The sequence below is a fragment of the Heteronotia binoei genome, chromosome 8 (genome assembly GCF_032191835.1).
Source record: "Heteronotia binoei isolate CCM8104 ecotype False Entrance Well chromosome 8, APGP_CSIRO_Hbin_v1, whole genome shotgun sequence".
Classification (NCBI taxonomy): Eukaryota; Metazoa; Chordata; class Lepidosauria; order Squamata; family Gekkonidae; genus Heteronotia; species Heteronotia binoei.
The window spans coordinates 108,125,712-108,150,952 of NC_083230.1; the positions used below are offsets into that span (position 1 = coordinate 108,125,712).

The window sequence follows — 25,241 nt, forward strand, 5'->3', positions numbered from 1 at the left end:
TTCATGGTAATTCCCAGAAACTTCCATTCTGTCACCTGTTCTACCATAACACCATCAATAAACAACGGCTGGATGTCCAAACTACTCTTCCTGTAATCCACTATAATTTCCTTCGTCTTATTTATATTAAAAATAAGATTATTTACTTTACACCAAAGGGACAGCTGTTGAACTTCCCTCCTATACGCAGACTCATCATCCTCAGAGATGAGCCCTACCAACGTTGTATCATCTGCATACTTAATGATTTTGTTACTCAGACTGCTAGAAACACAATCAGACGTGTAAATAGTGAAAAGAAGTGGACTCAAGACACATCCCTGAGGGGTGCCAGTATTTAAGATCTTCACGGAGGAAATATATCCATCCTCCGTGAATATGAATATGTGTGTTTGATGTGTTGGTATGTTTTGTGGAAGAGCACCTCATTTCGTTGCTCTCTTTTTGTTGAGAACAATGACAATAAATTTATCTGTCTGTCTGTCTGTCTGTCTGTCTGTCTGTCTGTCTGTCTGTCTGTCTGTCTGTCTGTCTGTCTATCTATCTATCTATCTATCTATCTATCTATCTATCTATCTATCTATCTATCTATCTATCTATCTATCTATCTATCTATCTAATTAACCAGTCTCTTGGATTTCCCATCCAAGACATTGGATAATGATGTATTCCGAAGTAGATTGCTGAGAACCATCTATTAGATTTGACATTTGTCATGATATGATAGTTTAGATCCTGACAGAAAATTATACAAGACATTCACGGTAGCCATCTTTCCTTTGACGCTAAAACGGGTGGCCAACGGTAGCTCTCCAGATGTTTTTTGCCTACAATTCCCATCAGCCCCAGCCAGCATGGCCAATGGCTAGGGCTGATGGGAGTTGTAAACAAAAAGCATCTGGAGAGCTACCGTTGGCCACCCCTAAAAGATCGAAACACAGTTAGGAATAACGGATCCACAGCAAAATGCTTGAATAAAAATCAAAATTTAAATGCCAGTGATAGTATGAGAGCTGTAATCAACTGTATTTTCCTGGGAACTCTTGATTTACCAAACAGGAGCGCATATGCATACTCATAATCTGTTAGCACAGATTATTTATACCTTAACTGTTAAGAGATCCTGAATATGCTCTCTTATTTAAAAACAGAAGTGCCACGTTGCCATGTTAAATCAAGAAAGATCCACCCAATACAGCAACCAACAACTCTGGGCTGGTTCATCAGAAGCTGACTAGCTGTTCACCAGTCTCCTTATAGCCCTGTATAGAGGCAACCAGACCTTGTGCTAGAGGTTAGCAAAGCTTTTATGGTTTAATAGCAGATGGATTTTTTTCCCCTTGGAACTGAATTCAAATCCCTACTCAGCCATGGCTATCATGTTGCCTTGTGAGAAATAATGTGATAATGGTAATAAAACAAACTGGCTAATCAAGTAATTATTGTTATTGTTAGAAACTTCTGAATCCTATCTAACAAATTTTCTTGGGATGGATGGATGTCAGGTTTTTTTAAGTTGCACAGGCAAGATTAGCAAGACTTGTTACTGTACTGATGTAATTAAAATCATGATGTTGCAAAATACATGAAAGGGACAATTACTATTGTAAAGGGATTAGAGAAGAGGAAAAACATTCAGGGCTTTTTAGTTGAGCAGAAAGTCATCTAAAGAGAGGACAAGAGGGGTTTATAACATTATACATGGTTTAGAAAAAAAAAACAATAGAAACTGTTCTCCATTTACAATAATTAAGATTGCCAGCATCCAGGTGGGGCCTGGAGATCTCCTAGAATTACAACTGATCTCCACATGACAGAGATCAGTTTTCCAGGAGAAAACCGTTGCTTTGGAGGGTAGATTCTATGGCATTATATTCTGCTGAGGTCCCATCCCTCCCCAAAACCTGCCCTCCCCAGTCTCCAACCCCCAAATCTCCAGCTATTTCACAACCCACAGCTGCCAACCGGAGTGACAATACAATAACCTCAGGACCACCTCATAAAATTGATAAGGCAGTAGATTTGGAAGAAACAAAAGCAAGTGCTGCTTGTGAGAATGAACAATTAACTTAATGGAATTTGCTGTTTCAATATGGTACTATTGAACACTGGCTTGGATGGCTTTGAAGAGTGGGTTGAACACATTCATGAAGGATTGGACCAGAGGCCATGATATATAATGGAACCTCCAGGTTAAGAAGTAGCATGCTTCTGAATACCAAATAACAAGGGAAGGCTGTTGTCTGCATTCCCCTATTGAAGGCTTCCAAGAGTCACCGCTGGAAATAGGATGCTAGGCTGAACAGGTCTTTTAGCTGGAGCCAGCAAAATTCTTCTTCTGTTCCTCCACATGGACTAACACAGAGGTGGCCAAACTTGCTTAGCATAAGAGCCACATAGAATAAAGATCACATCATTGAAAGTCACAAGACATGAACGTCAGATGTTTGAGGGAGGGAGGAAGGAAGGAAAATAGATGGGGGAGGGAGAGGTGGGAAGAAAGCAACTTTAAATGCATTATCCAAGCTGTTGGTTGGCTTGGCTTGGAGAAGCGATTTAAAGAAAGAAATGCCTTCTCCAAGCTAGCTGGTGGGGCGGGGTGGGTGCTTCAAGAGCCACACAATATGCATGAAAGAACCACGTGTGACTCCTGAGCTGCAGGTTGGCTACCCCTGGACTAACACATACTGGGAACGGCTTCCTTTAGTAGTTGCTGGACCCTGGGGTTGAAATAGGGGCTCCTTCTAGTTTCCTCCAGTAGTATGAGTTGGGCTCATGTTCATCCACTGAGAACTTGTTTTCATTTTTTTTAAAAACCTACATTTCTGATAACCATTGATCATTACTTTTCCTTTAAAAAGTTAAAATATCATTATTGAAGGAATAGCCAAAACTGATTTTTTTTTGAGAGCAGTCCTGACACAGCGGTATTAGAGAAGTTCAAGCATTTTCAGTTACAGGATCTTAGGGGCAGGTACTGGTCAAGACTGTGAGTGCTGACAGCAATAAGAACAGACAATACTGGGGCAGGTAAACAAGTGATCACGGTGATTCCCATCCATCCTTCAGGGAGGCAGGGAATAATTTTTTCTACTTCCTGTTGGTACCTTCGGAATGACCCTTCCTTCAGTTCTGAGACTCCGAAAGCAGTAACCGTAATTCAAGTAATACTCTAATTCTGTTAAAGAAACATACTAAACAAGAACTATTATGTATAGGAACTAATGTTGCATTGTAAGGGTGTTCCTGCTTGGCTCATTGGAGCCTTTAGCCCTGAGCTTGGGGACTCAGGAACAATGGATCCAAATCCTCGCTGCCCTGCTCCAATCACGGCTCCCCTGCCAGTTTGAATGATCCAATGGCATCCTTGCGCGGGAACCTGAATGTATATATAGTTGGCCCCGTTGACCCAGTCTTCGATCTTTTAGTGCAGTCCTATACCATGTTGTACCTAATAAAAGAGGTATGATCACTACCACCTTGCCTCTTCATTGCACTAAACCCACTATATTAAAAGAACATTAATGGCCACAGTCAGATCTCGCCCTGGTATCACCAGATAAAAAAGATCTCAAGGTCATACATATATTTTGAGAAAGCACTTACTTCACCTGAAATCCTGCAGAGCTGATAACATTACTCAGTTAGATGGTTCAATATTCCACCTCTGTACAAGAAGAAGAAGAAGATATTGGATTTATATCCCGCCCTCCACTCCGAAGAGTCTCAGAGCGGCTCACAATCTCCTTTACCTTCCTCCCCCACGACAGACACCCTGTGAGGTGGGTGGGGCTGGAGAGGGCTCTCACAGTAGCTGCCCTTTCAAGGACAACCTTTGCCAGGGCTATGGCTGACCCAAGGCCATGCCAGCAGGTGCAAGTGGAGACAGCTTCTTGTGTTCATATATGCACTATTGAGCTGCCCGGTGCCCACTGGCCACCGGTGGAGGACTGGAGGAGGGTAGAGTTGTCAGACTCAGATTGAAAAACTACTGGAGATTTAAGGATGGAGCACGAGGAGGACAGGGAACCCAGTGGGATATAATGCCATAGAGTCTACCCTCCAAAGCTTCCATTTTCTCCAGAGGAACTGATCTCTATAATCTGGAGGTGGGCTGTAATACTGGGGGATCCTCAGGTTCTACCTGAAGGCTGGCATCCCTAATACACTAGTTACTCTTGTCCAATGCATGGTTGTCAACTCTCCCAGACCTAATCCCCTAACAGCTACACTACACTGGCTGTCAAAGGAATGGTGTAGCTGCAGCACCCCTATGGCTACAACCTGTGCCACTCCTGGTAAAATACAGATTGCCAACTCCAGTCTGGGAAATTCCTGGTGATTTGGAGGCAGTGTTTGTAGGGAGGGGGGTGTTGGGGAGGGATTGTACCTAGATTTTATCTAGCCTTTCCAAAGCTGCCATTTTCTCCAGGGGAACTGATCTCTGTATTCTGGTGATCTTTTGTAATTCCAGAAGATCTCCAGGCTTCATCTGGAATTTGGCAATTTCTACTCCTAAAGGCTCTTTAGCCAGTTCGGTGTAGTGGTTAAGTGTGCAGACTCTTATCTGGGAAAACCGGGTTTGATTCCCCACTCCTCCATTTGCAGCTGCTGTAATGGCCTTGGGTCAGCCACAGCTTGTGTAGGAGTTATCCTTGAAAGGGCAGCTGCTGTAAGAGCTCTCTCAGCCCCACCTACCTCACAGGGTGTCTGTGGTGTGTGTGTGTGGTGGGGAGGTAAAAGAGATTGTGACCGCTCTGAGATGCTGTGATTCAGAGTATAGGGCAGGATATAAATCCAATATCTTCTTCTTTCTAACACAAACGTTGCACTGTTTGATCAAGCTGATTTCTGTCATGGCTCATCGACTAGGGTTGCCAGCTCTGGATTGGGAAATACCTGGAGATTTTGGGGTTGAAGCCCAGTCAGGGTGGGGTTTGGGGAGCAGAGAGACTTCAGCAGGGTATAATGCCATTCTCCAAAGAGCCATTTTCTCCAGGGGAGCTGATCTTGGTCACCTAGAGATTAATTATAATTGGAAGATCTCCAGGTGCAAACATATCATCAAGACATAAGAGAAGCCATGTTGGATCAGGCCAATGGCCCATCCAGTCCAGGGGAACTGTGTCACACAGTGGCCAAAAAATTGATAGATAGATAGATAGATAGATAGATAGATAGATAGATAGATAGATAGATAGATAGATAGATAGATGATAGATGATAGATAGATAGATAGATAGATAGATAGATAGATAGATAGATAGATAGATAGATAGATAGATAGATAGATAGATAGATATGTGAATACTTGTTGGAAGAGATGAGACTTGGGTCTACTTTGCTAACTTTTAGGTGCTGTAAATCAATTTAGTATGCCAGTAAGAACATAAGAGAAGCCATGTCAGATCAGGCCAATGGCCCATCCAGTCCAACACACACACACTGTGGCTAATAGCCACTGATGGACCTGTGCTCCATATTTTTATCTAAACCCCTCTTGAAGGTGGCTATGCTTGTGGCCGCCACAACCTCCTGTGGCAGTGAATTCCACATGTTAATCACCCTTTGGGTGAAGAAGTACTTCCTTTTATCTGTTTTAACCCGTCTGGTCAGCAATTTCATCAAATGCCCACGACTTCTTGTATTGTGAGAAAGGGAGAAAAGTACTGCTTTCTCTACTTTTTCCATCCCATGCATTATCTTGTAAACCTCTATCATGTCACCCCGCAGTCGACGTTTCTCCAAGCTAAAGAGTCCCAAGCGTTTCAACCTTTCTTCATAGGGAAAGCGTTCCAGCCCTTTAATCATTCTAGTTGCCCTTTTCTGGACTTTCTCCAATGCTATATCCTTTTTGAGTGCTTTCTATTAAGGTGCAGTTGGACAGTCATGGATTTCTTTTAATGGAAGCATCCAACTGAAAATACAATGACCAGCAGTTGATCAAATGTCTCATCAGTCGGTACACCAATACTGCTTACAAAGCAAACAGGTTCAGCATCATGTTGTTATGACTGTTAGAACTCATGAAGATGCCTTATCAAGAATCAGATCATTGGTCTGCTAAGTTCTGTATTGCCTACTCAGACTGGCAGGGTCTCAGGCTGAGGTCTCTCACTTCCCCTGCTACTGGATCCTTTCAACTCGGAGAAGCCAGAAATTGAACCTGGGATCTTCTGAATACTACATTGATGCTTTGCTACTGAGACCCTCACCCCAGTGATTGCTTATACTGCACACACAAACACACACATGCATGAAGTTGCCTTAACATGCATCAGACCATCACTCCATCAAGGTTAGGGTTGCTAAGTCCAATTCAAGAAATATCTGGGGACTTTGGGGGTAGAGCCAGGAGACTTTGGGGGTGGAGTCAGGAGACATTGGGGGTGGAGCCAGAAGCCAGATTGCAACAAGCAGAACTGAACGCCAAAGGAAGTTCTGGCCATCACATTTAAAGGGACTGCACACCTTTTAAATGCCTTCCCTCCATTGGAAATAATGGATAGGTGCACCTTCTTTTGGGGCTCATAGGATTGGACTCCCTGGTCCAATTTTTTTGAAACTTGGAGGGTCTTTTGGGGAGAGACATCAGATGCTATACTGGGTGCTTCTACCTCAAAAAATTGGGTGCTTCTACCTCAAAAAACAGCCCCCCCAGCCCCAGATACCCACAGATCAATTCTTTATTATATCCTATGGGAATAGGTCTCCATAGGGAATAATGGAGTGCCCAGCAAACATCCCCCCCCCCGCTTTCTAATGACCCTGAAGTGGGGGGGGGGAGGGCGTCCAAACCGGGGGATCCCCTGCCCCCACCTGGGGATTGGCAACCATAATCAAGGTCAGGATTGCCTATTCAGACTGGCAGAAGCTCACATCTCCAAGTGCTACGGTTGCCAGCTCCTGGTTGGGGCATTCTTGGAAATTTTGGGGGTGTAGCATGAAGAGAGCAGGGTTTGGGGAGGGAAAGGATAGGAATGGGCTACGATAAGAGTTCACCTTCCAAAGCAGCTATTTTCTCCGGCTGAATTGATTTCTGTTGCCTAGAGATCAGTTGTAATAGCGGGAGGTGTCCAGCCGCCACCGGGAGGCTGGCAACCCTACCTACTGCCTGCTCCTTTTAAACTGGAAATTGAACCTGGGATATTCTGTGTGCAAAGTAGGGGCTGTTCCATTGAGACACAGGAGGCAGCGGGGAAAGGGAAGGGAAGCGGGCGGTCGTGGCGGGGGGGTGAGCGAGGAGGGCATGTCGCGCTGGGAGCTGCTGAGATGCCTTCCACCTTGATGCGAATTGTATGTTTGGAAAGTTGCCTCAGGCAACTTTTCAATGCAGGATATAATGCAAGACTGAAATAAATAAATGTATGTCCAATACAGCATGAACTTTAGAATTTTCTTTTAAAAAACGGCTTGTGTGAATATATATATATATACACACACACACACACACACTGTGTGCAGGCAGAGCTTTTAAGTTAGAACAGGGGAGTGTTTTAACTTCGCAGCATACCACTTCGCTCCGGTCGAGGAAAGCGCGGGAGATGGTGCAGGAGGGCTCGCGATGTTGCCTTGGATACCAGGGAGGCGGAGCATGACAAGCCGCAGAAACGATGAGGATTGGGCGACTGAGAGTAGAGTGACGCGTGTGGTCGTTGGGGGGACGGTCTCCGCTGCTGCCTTGAGGCGTTTATGACGCCACGCAGTCCCTCCGCGTGCCGTTCCCGCGCGACAGCGGGGCGCTTTTTGCCGCTGGGCGCGAGGGCGGCTGCGCCAGAAGGGAGCAGCCGGGAAAGGGAAGGGAAGCGGGCGGTCGTGGCGGGCGGGTGAGCGAGGAGGGCATGTCGCGCTGGGAGCTGCTGAGACCACCGCAGTGAGGAGCAGACGCCAAAGGCCATGCTGAGGAGCAAGCGGCGACGACGGCGGCGCCATGGAAAATAAATATCCTTCATTTTCAGAGTTCCCCTCTCCTCCAGCCCTCAGGGAGCGCCCCTGTCTGCTTGGGCAGTGTGGTGTAGTGGTTAGGGAGCCATTTGGGGACTGCGGAGGTGGCCCCGGTTGCAATCCCCATTCAGTTTAGGATTGCCAATCCCCAGGTGGGGGCAGGGGATCCCCCGGTTTGGAGGCCGTCCCCCCGTTTCAGGGTCTTCAGAAAGCGAGGGAGGGGAAATGTCTGCTGTACACTCCGTTATTCCCTATGATTGCCATAGGGTATAATGGAGAATGGATGGGTCTCGGGAGGAGCTGTTGTTTGAGGTAGAGGCACCAAATTTTCAGCATAGCATCCAGTGCCTCTCTTGAAACACCCTCTAAGTTTCAAAAGGATCGGACCATGGGGTCCCATTCTATCAGCCCCAAAAGAAGGTGTCCCTATCCATTATTTCCAAAGGAGGGGAGGCATTTAAAAGGTGTGTGGTCCCTTTACATGTGATGGTCAGAACTCCCTTTGGAGTTCAGTTATGCTTGTCACAACCTTGCTTCTGGCTGCACCCCAAAGCCTCCTGGCTCCACCCCCAAAGTCCCCAGATACTTCTTGAATTGGGCTTGGCAACCCTAATACAGCCATGAAGCTCGTTGCTTCTCTCCCCCCCCATGTCCCTGATCTACCTTGTCAGGTTGTTGTGAAGCTGGAAAGAGTCTACAAGAGGAAGAGCTAGTGCGCTGCCCTGAACTGGAGGGGTTAAAAGTGATTTTGTTTTTGCTTGTGTGTGTGTGTGTGTGTGTATACACACACAGAGCACATTTGGAGTTACTTAAAAAGATATAAATAACTTCTCCAAAATAAACTGGTATGAAAATGCAATTTATAAATTACCTTATGGAGAGCAACAGCAGCCCCCACTAATAAAAAACAGCTGAAAACATGGGAGGGGGGGGGGTTGAACCCTCTTCCCTGGATAGAAGGATCCTTTACACAGAGTAGTTATTTCTGAAGAAGAATACACCTGTCACTTTTGATTTCTGGAGGAATATATAAGATGCCTGGTGGTCATTCAGAGGTCAGGTGTAAGTGTAAAAAGCAAGTTTACGTGTAGCCTGAGCTGTCTTCCAACAGAAAACTGTCAATTAACTAGCATTAGCTTCATTTGTGAATGGTTTTCAATTTCTTAGTGTTGCCAGCCTCCAGGTGGGGCCTGGAGATATCCCACTTTTACAAATGATCTCTAGCTGGCAGAGATCAGCTCTCCTGGAGAAAAATGACTGCTTTGAAGGGTGACATTGTACTATGCTGAGGCCCCTCCCCAAACCCCACCCTCTCTGATTCACCCCCAAAGTATCCAGAAATTTTCCAACATTCACCCGTTAACCCTATCTTTACACCCTGTTGATGGCTCTCAACAGTGACTTGGTAGCATAGTCTACTTGTTACGTGTTAAAGAAGGATTAAATTTGAAAGATTTTGCACAACTGACATCTAAATCCTGTGTATTGGAACTACATCCCCTCTTCCTTGTGCTACTTTGAAAAGTTATTTTCTGTGCTCTTCTACAGTAGCATTTATTTTTACTGTTAGTTGCCTTGGATGCGCTCTGAGTAGAATGGTGAGGTGCACAATAAAGGAATAAATATATACATGAACATATATATGTGTGTATTATGCAAGTAAATAAAAAAGTGCATATCATTATGAAGGAGAGTCCCAGTTCCAGGAGTCAAACAGTACAGGAAACTGCACACATTTTTTGTAACAAAAGGCTTATCCAAAAATGTATCACTTTTGATATTATGAAAAGTTTCCATTTCAAGAAATGTGATTCAAATGCTGAAATATAGCTGCCATTTTAGTAAACATTAATAAAAGAAAAAGACAGATAACCTACATACTTTATACCATTCCTTATAACTCTGCTAGTTTGCAAGCATCTTTGGACTGAGGTTCAGTGACTTACTTGGGTTTTAGTCAGTTTTGGCTGATTTACTTGGTGGGTTCTGCAGTACCTCCTGTAGTTCAATATGGGCAGGCCAGGCTGGTATTGGTCATTGGATGGCATGAAACAGTTATTTTGTTAATTGGATTGTCCATTCCTGAAACAATTATCTGTGTTAGAAAGACATTCTCTACTTGTTGAAAAATTCCTTAACTTCCTCCTCTTTACATGGTTCTTAGACATAATCACTCCTGAATTCTTGGGTGGCAAGATCAATATAGACCAGACTTTGCAACTGCTCAATAAGTTTCATGTCTCCTATGACTACGTTCATGTGAAAAAACTGTTTAAGGTAAGAAATACTTTTTATGTTTAAAATGAAGTCATATTTGTGATTAGTGCTTCATACCTTTTAAAGTAAATTTATTGCGCCAAATTTAAAATTCTCAGTTCCTGGACAGAGATTTATTTCTCATTGGGAAATTTCCCCATTCCTGCTCAGTTATAACTGCTGTGAGACACGTCCTTGGTTTATTTTCTCCCTTTGGTAGCATTTCCTCTTCATAAAACAATTAGTGATAGCTAGATTCAAGTCCGGAAGTGCCCTAGAGACCTACAAGATTTTGGAAGTCTAAGCTTTTGAGAGTCAAAACTGCCTTTGTCAGACAACTTTGTCTCTCAAAAACTCATTCCTGGAAAATCTTGTTGGTCTCTAAGGGACTACTAGACTGGAATCTAGCTTTTCTACTACAGAGCAGCATGGCCACAGTTTGAAAGAATTTATGAAAGCTTGAGACTCAATAAGGTGGAGCCCTGGTTGTACCTGCACATGGCATTAGGATAAACTTCTTGACAGAGCAGTCCCATAATGGAACAGGCTTCCTTGGGAGGTGGTGGGGTCTCTTCCTTTGGAGGTCTCTAAACAGAAGTTAGATGGACGTTTGGCAGCAATGCTGATCCTGTGTACTTTAGGGAAGGTACTTGTGACTTCCCTGCATTGTGCAGGGGGTTGGACTAGATGACCCTGGACGTCCCTTCCAACTCCATGATTCTAGGGCAGGAAGAAAGAAAACTGAAAGGAAAGTGGCATGACTTGGCAGCTGTCACTCTTGATGGGTCATGGGATGCCTCTTTTCCACTCATAGCATCAATAAGCTATAGTATTGATATGAAGGAGGCGAGGAGCTCCCCTTAGACGGACTTTTACTCCCAGGTGTGATTCCAGATACAGAACCAAGATGGAGCTGAGTTCCAAGCTTCAGATTTGTGCTCTGTTTTCCCAACTGGTACCTTCGTTTCCATTCTTCCTAGCATTATTCTGCTTCGTAGGTTTCTCTTCAATCATGAGGGGCCATAGTGCAGTGGTAGAGCATCTGCTTGGCATGCAGAAAGTCTCAGTTCAATCCTTGGCAATTCCACTTTAAAAGATTAGGTAGGAGGTGATGAGAAAGGCCTCCACAGGGAAGAGCTGCCACCACTGATCTTGAGGGACTGGTAGTCTTGATTTAGTATAAGGCAGCTATACGTTTTCATATGAAAACATTATTTTCAAATTTCTTAATTTCTTAGAAAAGTTCAAATTAAGACTGCCATATACATTGTTTGGACTGAGAGGAAGAGTACCTGGTGTTTTATTGTACAGGTTTTAAATTGTAATTCAGAGCTTGACAAGTCCAAGTTCACTGGTGCCTAGAAATTTCATTGAGCCATTTAGTAATTCCAGCAATTATTTTATGATGTTTTTATTATTATATCAGCCAGGGGTTAGCCCCACATTTATCAGTACAGTAGCGTTTGTCATGAATAAAGGCTTGAATAAAGTTATGAGAATCTGTCATTAAAATACAACTCCATGAAGGCTGAAAAATGAGCACCTAACTTTTCAGGCTGGTTCCTAGGGCCAAAGAAGTTTGTCAATGTCACAGGCTGGGTGCAGGTGAAAGCAGAGTCCAAGTCTGGTCTGGGTTCAAGCTAGAGAGTTCAAACTGAAGCCTAGTCATAATGCCGAGTCATAGGGTGGAGAGTGAAGTTGTCTGGAGCTGGGTGTCAGAATGCCGAGAGTACAAGCAAGGGTGCAAGAGCTGGGGTGGATGCTAGTCGTGCTGAAAGCGATTTGTTGCTTCCATGGAGAGCCCAGCCCTGAGGCTAAATGGGCCTCTGGTGTGGCCCCAATTAGCAAGCAGGGAAGCTCCTGTTAAAACTCAGGACTCAGTGACCGCCTTCCTCATAGGCGTGCGTTCCACTGCCAGGCTGTTAAATCTCAGCAGAGTCGCTACCTCAACTGCGCTACCGTGGGGGTGAATCAGGCTTGCAGCTGTGCTTCCTCCTCTGCTGCCCGGTCAGGTAGGGGGGATGCTGGCAGGAAGCTTGCAACCTCAGAAGCACTAAAGGGGCCGGCTACAGGCTCAGGAGCACTGGAAGGGCCAGTTATGGGCTCTGTTGTCAGCTTGAGTGAGAGTCCCGCCTGGTTGTCATTGTCACCCGTGACAGCCAAGGTTTGTTGTCACACTTTAACTATGATTTGTAAGCTGCACTGAGAAAAGAGGAAAGGTGGGATATGAGTGGTTTAATTTTTAAAAAATGTAATTTACACTAATTGAGTATTCTCTCTTTTTTTCTTTAGAAAAATGACAGATCGAAGGCTGGAGTCATTACCATGGAAGATTTCAGGGCAATTTATCGCTCTATCATGCACAGGCCTGAATTTCATGAACTCTTTTGCAGCTACTCGCCTAACAAAAAAATCCTAACAGCAGAGAAATTGGCTGAATTTCTAAGAAAGGAGCAGTTCGAAGTTGGAAGTGAAGCAAGAGCTGTTACGCTAATTAAGACTTACGAACCCGTAGTAGAAGGTACACTGAAAGTTTAATGTCACAACTGAATTAATTTGAGCCCGTAATTTTGTGGTCAGTAACAATCATGACTGCTTGAATAGTAAATAAATATGTAAATGAGGGGTCCCCAACATGGTGCCTGTTCACACTTGTCCTGGCGCTCACCAATTTTTATTTTTTTTTTTGAGTGGGTGGGATCAGGTAGGGCATTTGCCCAGAAAGGCTTTTGTTTGGCTATTTTGGGGTGGAAAACAACAACATCGCTCTGGCAGGAGCTGCCAGCACAGCACAAGAATCTTGACAGTGCAACTGAAGGGTGTCCTCTGCAGTCATGTGGCGGCTGCCCCTTTCTTTTGAGGCAGCCATTTTTTGGCGGCACTCACCACATTCTGGTGCAGGCAGGTTCAAAAAGATTGGGGACCCCTGGTGTGTTATATGTATGAAAATATGTATAAGATATGAACTAGTAGAATGTGTTTAAAATATGTAAAAATAGTAAACATGGATATTTTTCATTTGTTGTATTTTTAGGAGAAAGCTTTATATCATGTAACCCCCCCTCCCCAACTCCCCAGAGTGTTGCATTGTCCTCCTGGATCATGTCTGTTATACATAAAGGCAGCCTGGAATCCTAACTGGTACATAGCGTATAAATTCTTCAGGTTGTTTGTTTTATTTGAAATGTCAATGGAAAACATGACCTACAAAAAGCTTTTTTGTTTGTTTTTTTCCTTTAAAGAATAGTGTTTTTCTTCCTCAGCTGTTATTACAGCCCACGTAGGGGAAAGACATCAAGGTGATTTCTGCGTTGGCACTCATTTTAAAAAATGCACTGATCATTTCTTAACTTGTCTTTATTGTCGCTTTTCTGTTTATTAGTTTTTGTCACTTTAGAATTTCTAAGTTGAAAAGTGAATTTGTTTGTTTGTTTTTGTTGTGCTTTTAGCCCACCCTCTCCCACACAGCAGGCTCAGGGCTGGTTGCAACAGTCTTAAAAACATACCAAAATTTAAAATAGAATATAGCCATTGAACAATTGCAAAACAATATTATATAAAAACCTTAAGAGGTGCCAACAAGACAATGTGCCGAATTGGATGAACTTCCCATTGCTATATAGCTGCAGATCTAAACAGTGCAAGGGAAGCAGATAAGTGGGTGAAGCAGCTATGATGGACTGTAATGCTGCTACACAGAGCAAAGCAGGGGAGGCCACTGTAGTTGGATTGTCACCTGGTGGAATACCACCATTTTACAGGTCCTGCGGAACTGTGTTAGATCCCTCAGGGCCTGGATCTCACTAGGGAGAGTGTTCCACTTGGCCAGCACCAGAGACTAGAAGGCTGTGGTCGAGGCGAGGCAGACATTTTTGGATCTGGAGATGGCCAGTAGATGTTATATATATATATATATAGAGAGAGAGAGAGAGAGAACGAGAGAGAGAGAACGAGAGAGAGAGAGAGAGAGAGAACGAACGAGAGAGAGAGAACGAGAGAGAACGAACGAGAGAGAGAGAACGAGAACTTATTGTTTGGTTTGTAATAAATGCATTTGGATTATTTTTTTAAAAAAGGAAGTTAAAGTGAAACACACCTAATGTGGGCTGATTGCATTTCTGGTAACCCTGTATGAAGGACAGGTGCTGTTGTGTGCAGTGTAAAATACCAATACATGACTTTTCTGTTGTAATTCTGTTAACTTTTAAAAATAATAGCCTGTCTATGTTAAAGCATCATATTTGTTGTGTGATAAAATAAATAAACACTACATGCAAGGAAAGACTTTTTATTGCTCTGAGTTCCCTGTGTCTTGTTGCTTTATCCCTTATTAATTTGACTGGCATTTGTGCTTTCATAGAACTTTTAAGGAATGGTAAGCAAATTCATTTTTTTCACCAAGCAGAATGTGTGTTATTAAATTGACCAGCTATTTGAGAAAAGTTTTCTTTAAAAAAAGTCAATCTCATGTTGAGAATTGAAACTCGAGCTGTGCTTTTTTCTTTTACATAAGTGCCGGTAATAAACACCCCACGTGTCTTGTACAGTTTTAATATATGCAGAACTCCACTACCAGCAATTAATGCTTGTTGAGATGTAATCTAATGATCTTACTCTGAAGTAAGTGAAGTGTAGATACTTTTTCTGTGGATTTTCATTGGTGTGGGGATGTTTTTAATGATGTTTTTAAACCATATGGAGTTTGTATAATTTCAGTAAAATCATGGAATTCTATAGCTGAGAGCACAGGCAATTATATGTCTTGTGCACTAATCTTACTGGTACTTTGGGTTCTTGTGTGTTTATGTTAAGCATAATGTAGAAATAAATAGAATCCAAATAAAAATCCTTCTGCGCTCATCTATGTCATTTCATGTAACATTCATTATGTTTATGCTTGATATTCTTTGCAAGTTGGCACACTCTATTCTGTGTGTTGAATTATGCTTTTTTCTTGGGGGGAGAAGTTACTCCTTGAATCTGTTAATTATTACCATAGTCATACTCTTTCTAGTACTTCTTTTCCCACATTCCACATTGACCAAGAGCTGAAACAAAGGAAAGTAAAAAACAGATTAAGGGATCTTCAAGTGCACCTGGTCACCATTTCTAACCAGAAAGGCTAAACAAATTTCACATGGGTGGCTGTGGTGTGGAACCCTTCTAACACCATACGTTAACTTGTTGCCTGCACCAGCATGGTGCCAACATTACCAATCAAGAACATAAGAGAAGCCACGTTGGTTCAGGCCAATTGCCCATCCAGTCCAACAATCTGTGTCTCATGCCATCAGGAGGTCCATCAGTGAGGCCAGAACTCTAGAAGTCCTCCCACTGTGCCCCCCCGCAAGCACCAAAAAGACAGAGCATCACTGCCCTCAGACATAGTGTTCCATCTATACCTTGTGACTAATAGCCACAGATAGATCTCTGCTCCATATCAGTCTCCAGTATCCTAGCCTCTCTGAGCAAAGAACTTGTTTTTGAAAAAGACTCCAAGGTGCTGAGTATGTAGCAACTGCACTGGCATCCATAACGACACTATCTACAACCACAGAGTGGCATGTTGGTGGAGCCTCAGCCGTACCTGGAAGCAGCCAACCAATGTATGCCGATGCCAGCTCACCTCCTTGATGTTATTCTGACCCACCCACCCACAGAAACACAACCCTGAGTTGAAGTGGGGAGCTGCTGTACTCAATAGGAGGCCCTGTAACTAGTGTTCTGGTAGCTCCGCACATGGGGTTTGCAGTATCCCATCCTGCAAACTCTTCTAAAACATCACGCCATCATTAACATAACTGAGATAGTAGCACTATTAGATTATATTTTTTAGACTGTTTTTAGATTATTTAAATATTTAATTGCTAACTGTATTGAACTGTATAATCTTGTTTTATTGTTTTAATATGGCTTTTGCCATGTCCTGTAAGCCGCCCTGAGCCTGCCTCGGCGGGGAGGGCGGGGTATAAATAAAATTTATTATTATTTTCTGACTAGCCAACACACAGGAAAGAAAACAGCCAATCCAATCAGTTGTTTAGACCACCCCACTTTGCTGAGGAAATGTTCACAGCATCTCCTGCATGAGGTCTTGGGTTGGGCACTAATGCTGAGGGGGTCCCGAGGAGTGACTTGGCAAGTCAAAGGGAGGAGGGCACACCTAGCTTGCCCATTAAAAGGAAACATTTCACAGAACACGCCTCATCCTCTCTCCAGGAGCTCACCTTGAAAAATCATTTGTGTGGGAAACTGGAGGGAGGAGGCTTGAATTCCCACTTCATCTTTTGGTTAAATTCTGACCACAAAATGGAAGAGGTCATAATCAATATGTCCTTTAAGCTGTGGAGCCTTGTGAACAAAAATTCTGCTTCATGAGCTACTGGCAAAGTTAGGAGCTACTGTATAAATTATTTCGCTCTGAGGCCATTTTTCCTGAGCTAAGACAAATGTTTGAGCCAGAAGCTAAAAAACTGTGAGCTAGCTCACACTAACTCAGCTTAGAAGGAACACTGGTCATGATATGCATTATGTCTAGTGTTACTTCACACCTGGGCCATGCTGCTGCACATGTCAAATATAGGGGGTGGAGTGCAATATGCTGGCCAGAAATACTAGGAGATGTTGGAGGTGGCACCTGGGGAGGGTGGGGTTTGGGAAAGGGAACAGATGGCTGCAGGGTATAACGCCATAGAGATCAGCTTCCAAAGCAGCCATTGTTTCCAGGGGAACAGCTCTGTCAAGTGGAGACCATAGAATCATAGAGTTGGAAGGGACCTCTGGGGTCATCTAGTCCAATCGCCTGCACAATGCAGGAAACTCACAAATACCTCCCCCTAAATTCACAGGATCCTCATTGCTGTCAGATGGCCATCTAGCCTCTGTTTAAAAACCTCCCAAGGAAGGAGAGCCCAGTTGTATTTCCTGGAGATCTTTAGCCACCACATGGGGGTCAGCAACAGTAGTAGCATCATGGGAGGCTATCCTTTTTGCTGTAACAGCCAGAGGCCTCTTAAGGTCCTCAGACTCACTGAGAGCATGGCTGACAGCTGAGAACTGTGCCTTCCACACTTAGCACACCCATAGGCATTGGATCAAGATAGGTAGTCGCATTAGTCTGTAGCAGTAGACAAGACCAAGAATCCAGTAGCACCTTAAAGATTAACCAAATATGTGTTAGGGTATAAGCTTTTGTGAGTCACTGCTTGCTTATACTCTGCCATTAACTTTATTAGTCTTTAAGGTTCTCTCACCACATTTGAAAAAGGATATAGACAAGTTGGAACAGGTCTATAGGAGTGCGACAAAGATGGTGAGAGGTCTGGAGACCAAGTCCTATGAAGAAAGCTTGAAGGAGTTGGGTATGTTTAGCCTGGAGAGGAGTCAGCTGAGAGGTGATATGATCACCATCTTCAAGTACTTGAAAGGCTGTCATATAGAGGATGGTGTGGAATTGTTTTCTGTGGCCCCAGAAAGTAGGACCAGAGCCAACAGACTGACATTAAATCAGAAGAGTTTCCGGTTCAACATTAGGAAGACAGAGCAGTTCCTTGGTGAAACAGGCTTCCTCAGGAGGAGGTGGGCTCTCCTTCCTTGGAGGTTTTTAAACAGAGGCTAGATGGCCGTCTGACAGCAATGGTGATCCTCTGAACTTAGGGGGAGGTGTTTGTGAATTTCCTGCATTGTGCAGGGGGTTGGACTAGATGATCCTGGAGGTCCCTTCCAACTCTATGATTCTATGAAGGTGTTACTAGGCTCTTGCTCTTGTCTACTGCCGTAGGCGTTAGGACAGAGCTTTCATCTCAGCATTGTATGATGAGATACTGGTGCAAGCAGGCCATTGGACACTTGCTGAAATAAAGGATTTCCTCACTGATTATGGGGGTCCCTCTTGCTGCACAGGGACCGCATGCTAATCCACAGCTATCTGGCTGTACCATACTTTGTTGTGGTGGAGCGATGAATTCTACCCATGATATTTAATTTTTATGGGTGGATATTCTTTTTTTTTTGTATTAAAATAGCTAACCTGTGAAACCTTCCAATTCAACTGTGTCCGAGAAAGCGTTCTGCATTTGTTGTGACATCAGGATATCTTCCACGTAGATGGGGGAGTGATACAAAAACTCTTCCCTGTGTGAAATCGAGATCAAGAAAGATCATTACATCCTGAGCCCAGCCCTTGTGGCTTCAAAAAGAAACACATGAATCAGGCCTTCCTTTTTTCACTTTGTGTGGCAAATGCTGAATTGCGGACCATAATTAGAGATTTAGGGCATGATGTGACCACTTTTAGATCCCATTGATTTCAGTGGGGGAAATAACTCCTGCTGAAATAAAAGTCCTTTGCTTTTTCGGGATCAGGAATTACCATTAATTCAATGGTTACATGCGCAGGAGGAAAGATAGCTCCTAGTTCCCTTTTTTTTGGCGGGGGGGGGGATCATTCAATCCAAATCATTGTATGGGGGGCATAGAAATCTTTTTTTGTCATGTTTTCAAATGCTGGGAGATTCATTTGTATAACGTTTTGAGCCCAATTTTATACTCTCTCTCTCTGTATTTCTAATGGGATTTTAGGAAGTGAACTTTACAAGTCTTTACTCTTACAGAACTGCCTCAGTTTTTATTTGAAATGTTCCGACACTTATAATCTTGATTAGAAATATGACATGTGAAATATTACTGCTGCTTCAGACCCACCTGAATCTAGTTTAAGTACTGGTTATTGAGTGAGTTAAACAAACAACAACACCTCTACCTACTATTATTACTGACTATCCTATTATTTATGTAGTTTAGTGACTTTAAAAAAGTGTATTGTTTATGGCTAATGGCCTATGGAAGAAAAATAAGTCCTGTGCCTTTAAGAGGCTTAAAGGGAGGTTATTATATTTTTGTTGGCAGCTTGTTGTTAAATCTGAATGGTGCCATTTTAATTCCTAAGGGAAATTTGGAAACTAGATCACACAGTAGAAAAAGAAGAAGACTGCAGATTTATACCCCACCCTTCTCTCTGAATCAGAGACTCAGAGCAGTTTACAATCTCCTATATCTTCCGGTTGGCATACAACTGACTGGCATCTGAATACTTCTAAGGAAGACTATGGGATAGCACATCGATGAATTGTTGTTTATTTTTATTGTGTAAATTATTAATGTATTTTAATTCTTAATTTTATTGTTAGAATTATTGTGTTGTGAGCCGCCCTGAGCCCGCTTCGGTGGGGTAGGGCGGGATATAAATCGAAATAAATAAATATCTTCTCCCCACCACAGCAGACACCCTGTAAGGTGGGTTGGGCTGAAAAGGCTCTCACAGCAGCTGCCCTTTCAAGGACAACTCCTATGAGAGCTATGGCTGACCCAAGGCCATTCCAACAGCTGCAAGTGGAGGAGTGGGGAATCAAACCTGGTTCTCCCAGAGAAGAGTCCGCATACTTAACCACTACACCAAACTGGCTGTCATGTAAAGTCTGGGTGTCATAAACCTTAGAACCTAAAAAACCCTGATGGATCAGATAAGGTTGCATCTGTTTCAGCATCCTTTTTTCAAAAGTGGTTGTTCAGATATTTCTGGGCAGACTTGCAAGTAGGATGTGAAGACATCTGCCTTCTCTTGCTTTCCTGGGAACTGATATTCAGAACTGTGCCCAGTATTTAATTCTGCATCTGGCTTCCAAGCGGATCAATAAATTCAGAGAGTGGGGCCAGGTTAGGATATGGGGAATTCATTTGCAGGCTTAAGGACCACCCAGGTTTGCAGAAAAATGTGACAACCAGTGTTCCCTCTAAGCTGAGTTAGCGTGAGCTAGCTCACAGATTTTTAGCCTCCAGCTCACACATTTTTGTCTTAGCTCAGGAAAAATGGCCCAGAGCACACTGATTTATGCAGCAGCTCACAACTTTATGCCAGTAGCTCACAAAGTAGAATTTTTACTCACAAGACTCTGCAGCTTAGAGGGAACATTGGTGACAACCTTCCTTCCTGAAAAACAATGGGGAGTTTAAATCATCCCAACAGAAGAACATTTGTTATGCTTGTACAGTGAGCATAAGCCTAGAGTCATAGAATTCACAGGATCTTCATTGCTGTCAGATGGCCATCTAGCCTCTGTTTAAAAACCTCCAAGGAAGGAGAGCCCACCACCTCCCGAGGAAGCCTGTTCCACTGAGGAATCGCTCTAATGGTCAAGAAGTTCTTCCTAATGTTGAGTCGGAAACACTTTTGATTTAATTTCAACCCATTGGTTCTGGTCATACCTTCTGGGGCCACAAAAAACAATTCCACACCATCCTCTATATGACAGCCCTTCAAGTACTTGAAGATGGTGATCATATCACCTCTCAGCTGCCTCCTCTCCAGGCTAAACGTCCCCAGCTCCTTCAAGCTTTCCTCATAGGACTTGGTCTCCATACCCCTCACCATCTTTGTTGCCCTCCTCTGAACCCGTTCCAGCTTGTCTATATCCTTCTTAAAATGTGGTGCCCAAAACTGAACACAATACTCCAGGTGAGGTCTTACCAGAGCAGAGGAGAACGATACCATCACATCATGTGATCTGGACACTATACTTCTGTTGATACAGCCCAAAATTGCATTTTGCTTTTTAGCCACCGCATCACACTGTTGACTCATGTTCAGCGTATGATCCACTAAGACCCCTAGATCCTTTTTGCACATACTACTGCTAAGACAAGTCTCTCCATACTATAACTTTGCCTAGGGTAAGTAGGAAAGAAAGAGGGAGGGAACCTGGCTGAACATATCTGCCTGAGAGCCTACAGCTGATGCCATGCCTGCTGCTGCCATCTCTCCTTTGCCTGCAGGCAGATGGGTGAGCAAGGGAGGAGGTTGATGATCTGCCATCACCTCTGTACCATGTAAGCCAGGTGGGCAGGGGACAAGATAGTGGCAGAGGCGATGCAAGCGGACAGGCTGGCCAATGACCTGCAGACCCAGCAAGTAAGCTGAGAGTAAGGATGGGATGCCCCCTCCAAAGCCTTGCAAGGTCTCCTGATTGCAGGTACCGCCTACATTGTGGGAATGTAGCCAGGCACTTGTCTAGTGGCCCACCAGTCATCCTTCAGTGATTGGGGCCCAGGTAGGTTCTGCTGCTCAGAGAACATAACCAGCCCCAGAGAGTCAGTAGCAGGCTAACGCTAGCAAACAGGACTTTTTTATGTAGAACAAGCCCAGCAGGAACTTATTTGTATATTAGACCACACCTCCGACATCACCATTGTTTCACACAGGGCTTTTTTTGTAGAGAAAAGCCCAGCAGGAAGCTATTTGCATATTAGGCCACACACCCTGATGCCAAGCCAGCCAGAATTGCATTCCGGTGTATTTCTGCTCCAAAAAAAGCCCTGCTAGCCAGCATAAGTCCTACCTCCTTTCCTTTTCAGTCTTAAAACATTAAAGTGCCATAGGGTGGGAAGCGTTGGCCTCTCTTTTCCAGGTTTTTTTTTTATGTAAAGGGCTGTGGGGGGGTTAAGACAAGGGCTTTTTTTGTAAAAAAATCCCAGCAGGAATTCATTTGCATGTTAGGCCACACCCCTGATGTCACCATTGTTTTGCATCGGGCTTTCTTTGTAGAAAAAGCCCAGCAGGAACTCATTTGCTATTAGGCCACACCCCCTGAGCAGAACTGTGTTCTTGCTCAAAAAAAGCCCTGGTTAAGACTATGATTATATGACAGGACATTTTTTTTCGCTCTAGGTTGTTGACAACTCTAGCATCAGACTAATCAGCCCTGAAGCAAAGAGAAGGCACAGAAAATATGAAAGAATATTCATGGCTAGACCTCCCCACATATTTATTGCCTGAAGCGGCACAGTCCATTCTAGCCTCTCATTCTCCTCAGGGCGGGCCCTAGATTCTCTGACACCATAGGCAATGCTAACTTCTGGTACCCTCCCCCTGCACCGCTAATATCACCGAGTCACATGGGGGGTGCCCAATTTGGTGCCCCCGAAGGCCAGCACCCTAGGCAATGGTCTGGTTTGCCTAGCTGACAGTACTGGCTCTGATTCTCCCTCCTGCATGTGTAAACTAGACTCTACTTGGAGAGTAAGAATAGATTCAAACAAAGATAAGATGGTGAGTTGGTTTTTTTAACAGGAATCCCCTGCCCTCTGTTGTACTGCAGGTCTGCTGGTCAAAGAATTATATTTTAAAAATCCCACTGTGTGCCCCCAAACAACCCAGCGCACCTCCCCCCAAACTCTGGTCACAAAGTGACATCATCATGCAGGGCAATCTGGCTCTTTAGAGGCTTCCTTCAAAGCCTCTGAAGAGTGAGGCATTTTAGCGGCGCCCTGCAGCTTTCGGGATGAAAGCAGCTGAGTGGCGCCTTTCCATGAGGCCGCCTCTCGGCTGCTTTCAACTCAAAAGTGGCGGGCGCTGCTAAAACACTGCACTCTTCAGAGAGTGTGGTGTTTTAGCAGTGCCCTGCCACTTTTGGGGGAGTAAGGGGGCAGCGTAGCACCCTAGGCAGCCACCTACCCTGTCTACTCCCATGTGCTGGCCCTGCCCCCAAGACCTTGGATCTACCTAACTCTTTGCATCCCGACCTCGGCAAAGTTCCCTTTCTCCATTCTGTGCTTTCCAAGTGTGTAATAGCAAGCATTGGAAATAATTCTGCTTGCTCCGGGTTTGAATGATATTTATAGGTTAAATCCATAGTTGCAATTGTCATAAGGGGTGGGACCCTGGATAATAGTCATGAATAGCTTCGTGTTTCATATGATATAGGTTATTATTATTAGGTACTTAGGGAGCAGAGAAAATATGCTAAGCTCTTTACAAAAGGGGGAAATAAACACGCCTCGCCCCCAAAGCGGCTTAGACAGACGTGAATCAGAATGAGGGGAAGGAAAGGGAGGGAGAATGATGAATGTGTGTGGCAATAGAGGTAGACTCAAAGCACAGTTTTTTGGGTTGCTAAATATATCTATAATTCAGCTTTGCAAGGTTGGAAACAATGTGAAAGAGAAAGAGAGAGAAATGAACACTCTGATCTTATCTGGGTTTACAAAGATGTCCATATCGCTGATTTCAGTGGGATTTGCAGGGCTTTTGTTGTAGAAAAAGCCCAGCAGGGACTCATTTGCATATTACACCACACCCTTCACATCACCATTGTTTCACACAGAGCTTTTGTTGTAGAAAACCCCCTAGCAGGGAGTTATTTCCATATTAGGCCACACTCCCTGATGTCACCATTTCACACAAGGCTGTTTTGTAGAATAAGCCCAGCAGGAACTCATTTGCATATTAGGCCACACCCCCTGATGCCAAGCCAGCCAGAACTGTGTCCCTGTGTGTTTCTGCTAAAAAACAAACAAACACCCTGGGGATTTGTTTCCAAATAAGTGTGGTTAGTATGATTTGAGAGGTAACACCGGGTACTAGTTAGAGTTTTGGACTAGGGTCTAGGCACCTCAGGTCTGAATTCCCACTCTTCCATGGAAGCTTGCCGGGTGACCTTGGGCCAGTCACTGAACCTAACCTACATCACAGGGTTGTTGTTCAGAATTACCTGGAGGAAAACAAGTATCCTGTCCCTTTACCAGAGTCTTAATAAATAGGGTTGTCAGCTCTGAGTTGAGAACTGACTGAAGATTTTGGGGGTGGAGCCTGGGGAGGGTGGGGTTTGAGGAGGGGTGAGGCCTCAGCAGGGTACAATTCCATAGAATCCACCCTCCAAAGCAGCCATTATTTACCAGGTGATGCTATTTACCTCCAGGGCTTTTTTTGAGCAGGAATGCACAGGAATGCAGTTCTGGATGGCTTGGTGTCAGGGGGTGTGGCCTAATATGCAAATGAATTCCTGTTGGGCTTTTTCCTATAATAGGCTTGCCAATCCCCAGGTCCCAGCGGGGGTTCTTCGGCTTTCCCAGACTCCTTCCCGCCCCCAGTCAGCTGGCCGGCGGGGGGAAGCCCCGCCCCCAGAGGATCATGTGCCTTTGGAGGCTTCAGTCTCCGATTGAAAGGCTTCCTCTTGGGATAATGTGTCTGTGTTACTTTGAAGAAGTTGGCAGCAACTTGTGAGTAGAGACGCCAATCCTTTGCTTCAGAGTCGCCAGAAACGGGGTAGGGGAGGGAGGGAAACATCTGCTGAGCACTTCATTATTCCCTATGTGGAGATCGATTCTCATAGGGTATAATAGGGAATTGATCTGGAGGTTTCGGGGGCTCTGGGGGAGCCGTTTTTTGAGGTAGAGGCACCAAATTTTCCATATAGTATCTAGTGCCTCTCCCCAAAGTACCCCCCAAGTTTCAAAACGATTGGACAGCACACCTTTTTAAATATCTTCCTTCCATAGGAAATAATGAAGGACAGGGGCACCTTCTTTTGGGGTTCATAGAATTGGCCCCCTGGTCCACTCCTTTTGAAACTTGGAGGGTATTTTGGGGAGAGGCACTGGATGCTATACTGAAAGTTTGGTGCCTCTACCTCAAACACAGCCTCCCCAGAGACCCAGATACCCGTGGATCAATTCTCCATTATTTCCTGTGGGAATAAGTCTCCTTAGGGAATATTAGAGTTCCTTTTCTCCATTCTGTGCTTTCCAAGCAGATGTCAGAGGATGTGGCCTAATATACAAATGAGTTCCTGGTTTTTTTCCTACCAAAAAAGCCCCGGTTAAACAAAAAACGGCTGATATCATAATGCCCCTGCATAGCTCTATGGTGCTTCTTCATTTAGAATACTGTGTACGTACAGTTCTGGTAGCTGATTCTCCAAAAGGACATTACAGAGCTGGAAAAAAGTACTGAGGAGGGCAAACAAGATGGTTAGGGGGCTGGAGCACTTTCCCCAAGAGGAAAGGCTAAAGAGTCTGGGACTTTTCATTTTGGAAAAGAGACAACTAAGGCGGGGGGGAACATAGAGGTTTATAAAATTATCCATGGGGTGGGGAAACTTTTCTCCATCTTCCAGGATATTAGAGCTCAAGGGCATTGTATGAAGCTGATTGGAAGTAGGTTCTGGCAGACAAAAGGGAATACCTTTTTACACAGAGATATTAAAATG

General features: G+C 44.2%; 1 protein-coding gene across 1 annotated transcript in view; it reads left to right on the plus strand.

Moving 5' to 3' along the window:
* The first annotated feature begins 7,692 nt into the window (after positions 1-7,692).
* LOC132575760 (1-phosphatidylinositol 4,5-bisphosphate phosphodiesterase zeta-1-like) overlaps positions 7,693-25,241 on the plus strand; it is a 62,170-nt gene continuing 44,621 nt past the window's right edge. Inside the window, exons 1-3 of the mRNA XM_060244450.1 lie at positions 7,693-7,826; positions 10,053-10,221; positions 12,493-12,721. Coding sequence (XP_060100433.1) covers positions 7,693-7,826; positions 10,053-10,221; positions 12,493-12,721 — 532 coding nt within the window. The remainder of the gene's footprint in view (positions 7,827-10,052; positions 10,222-12,492; positions 12,722-25,241) is intronic.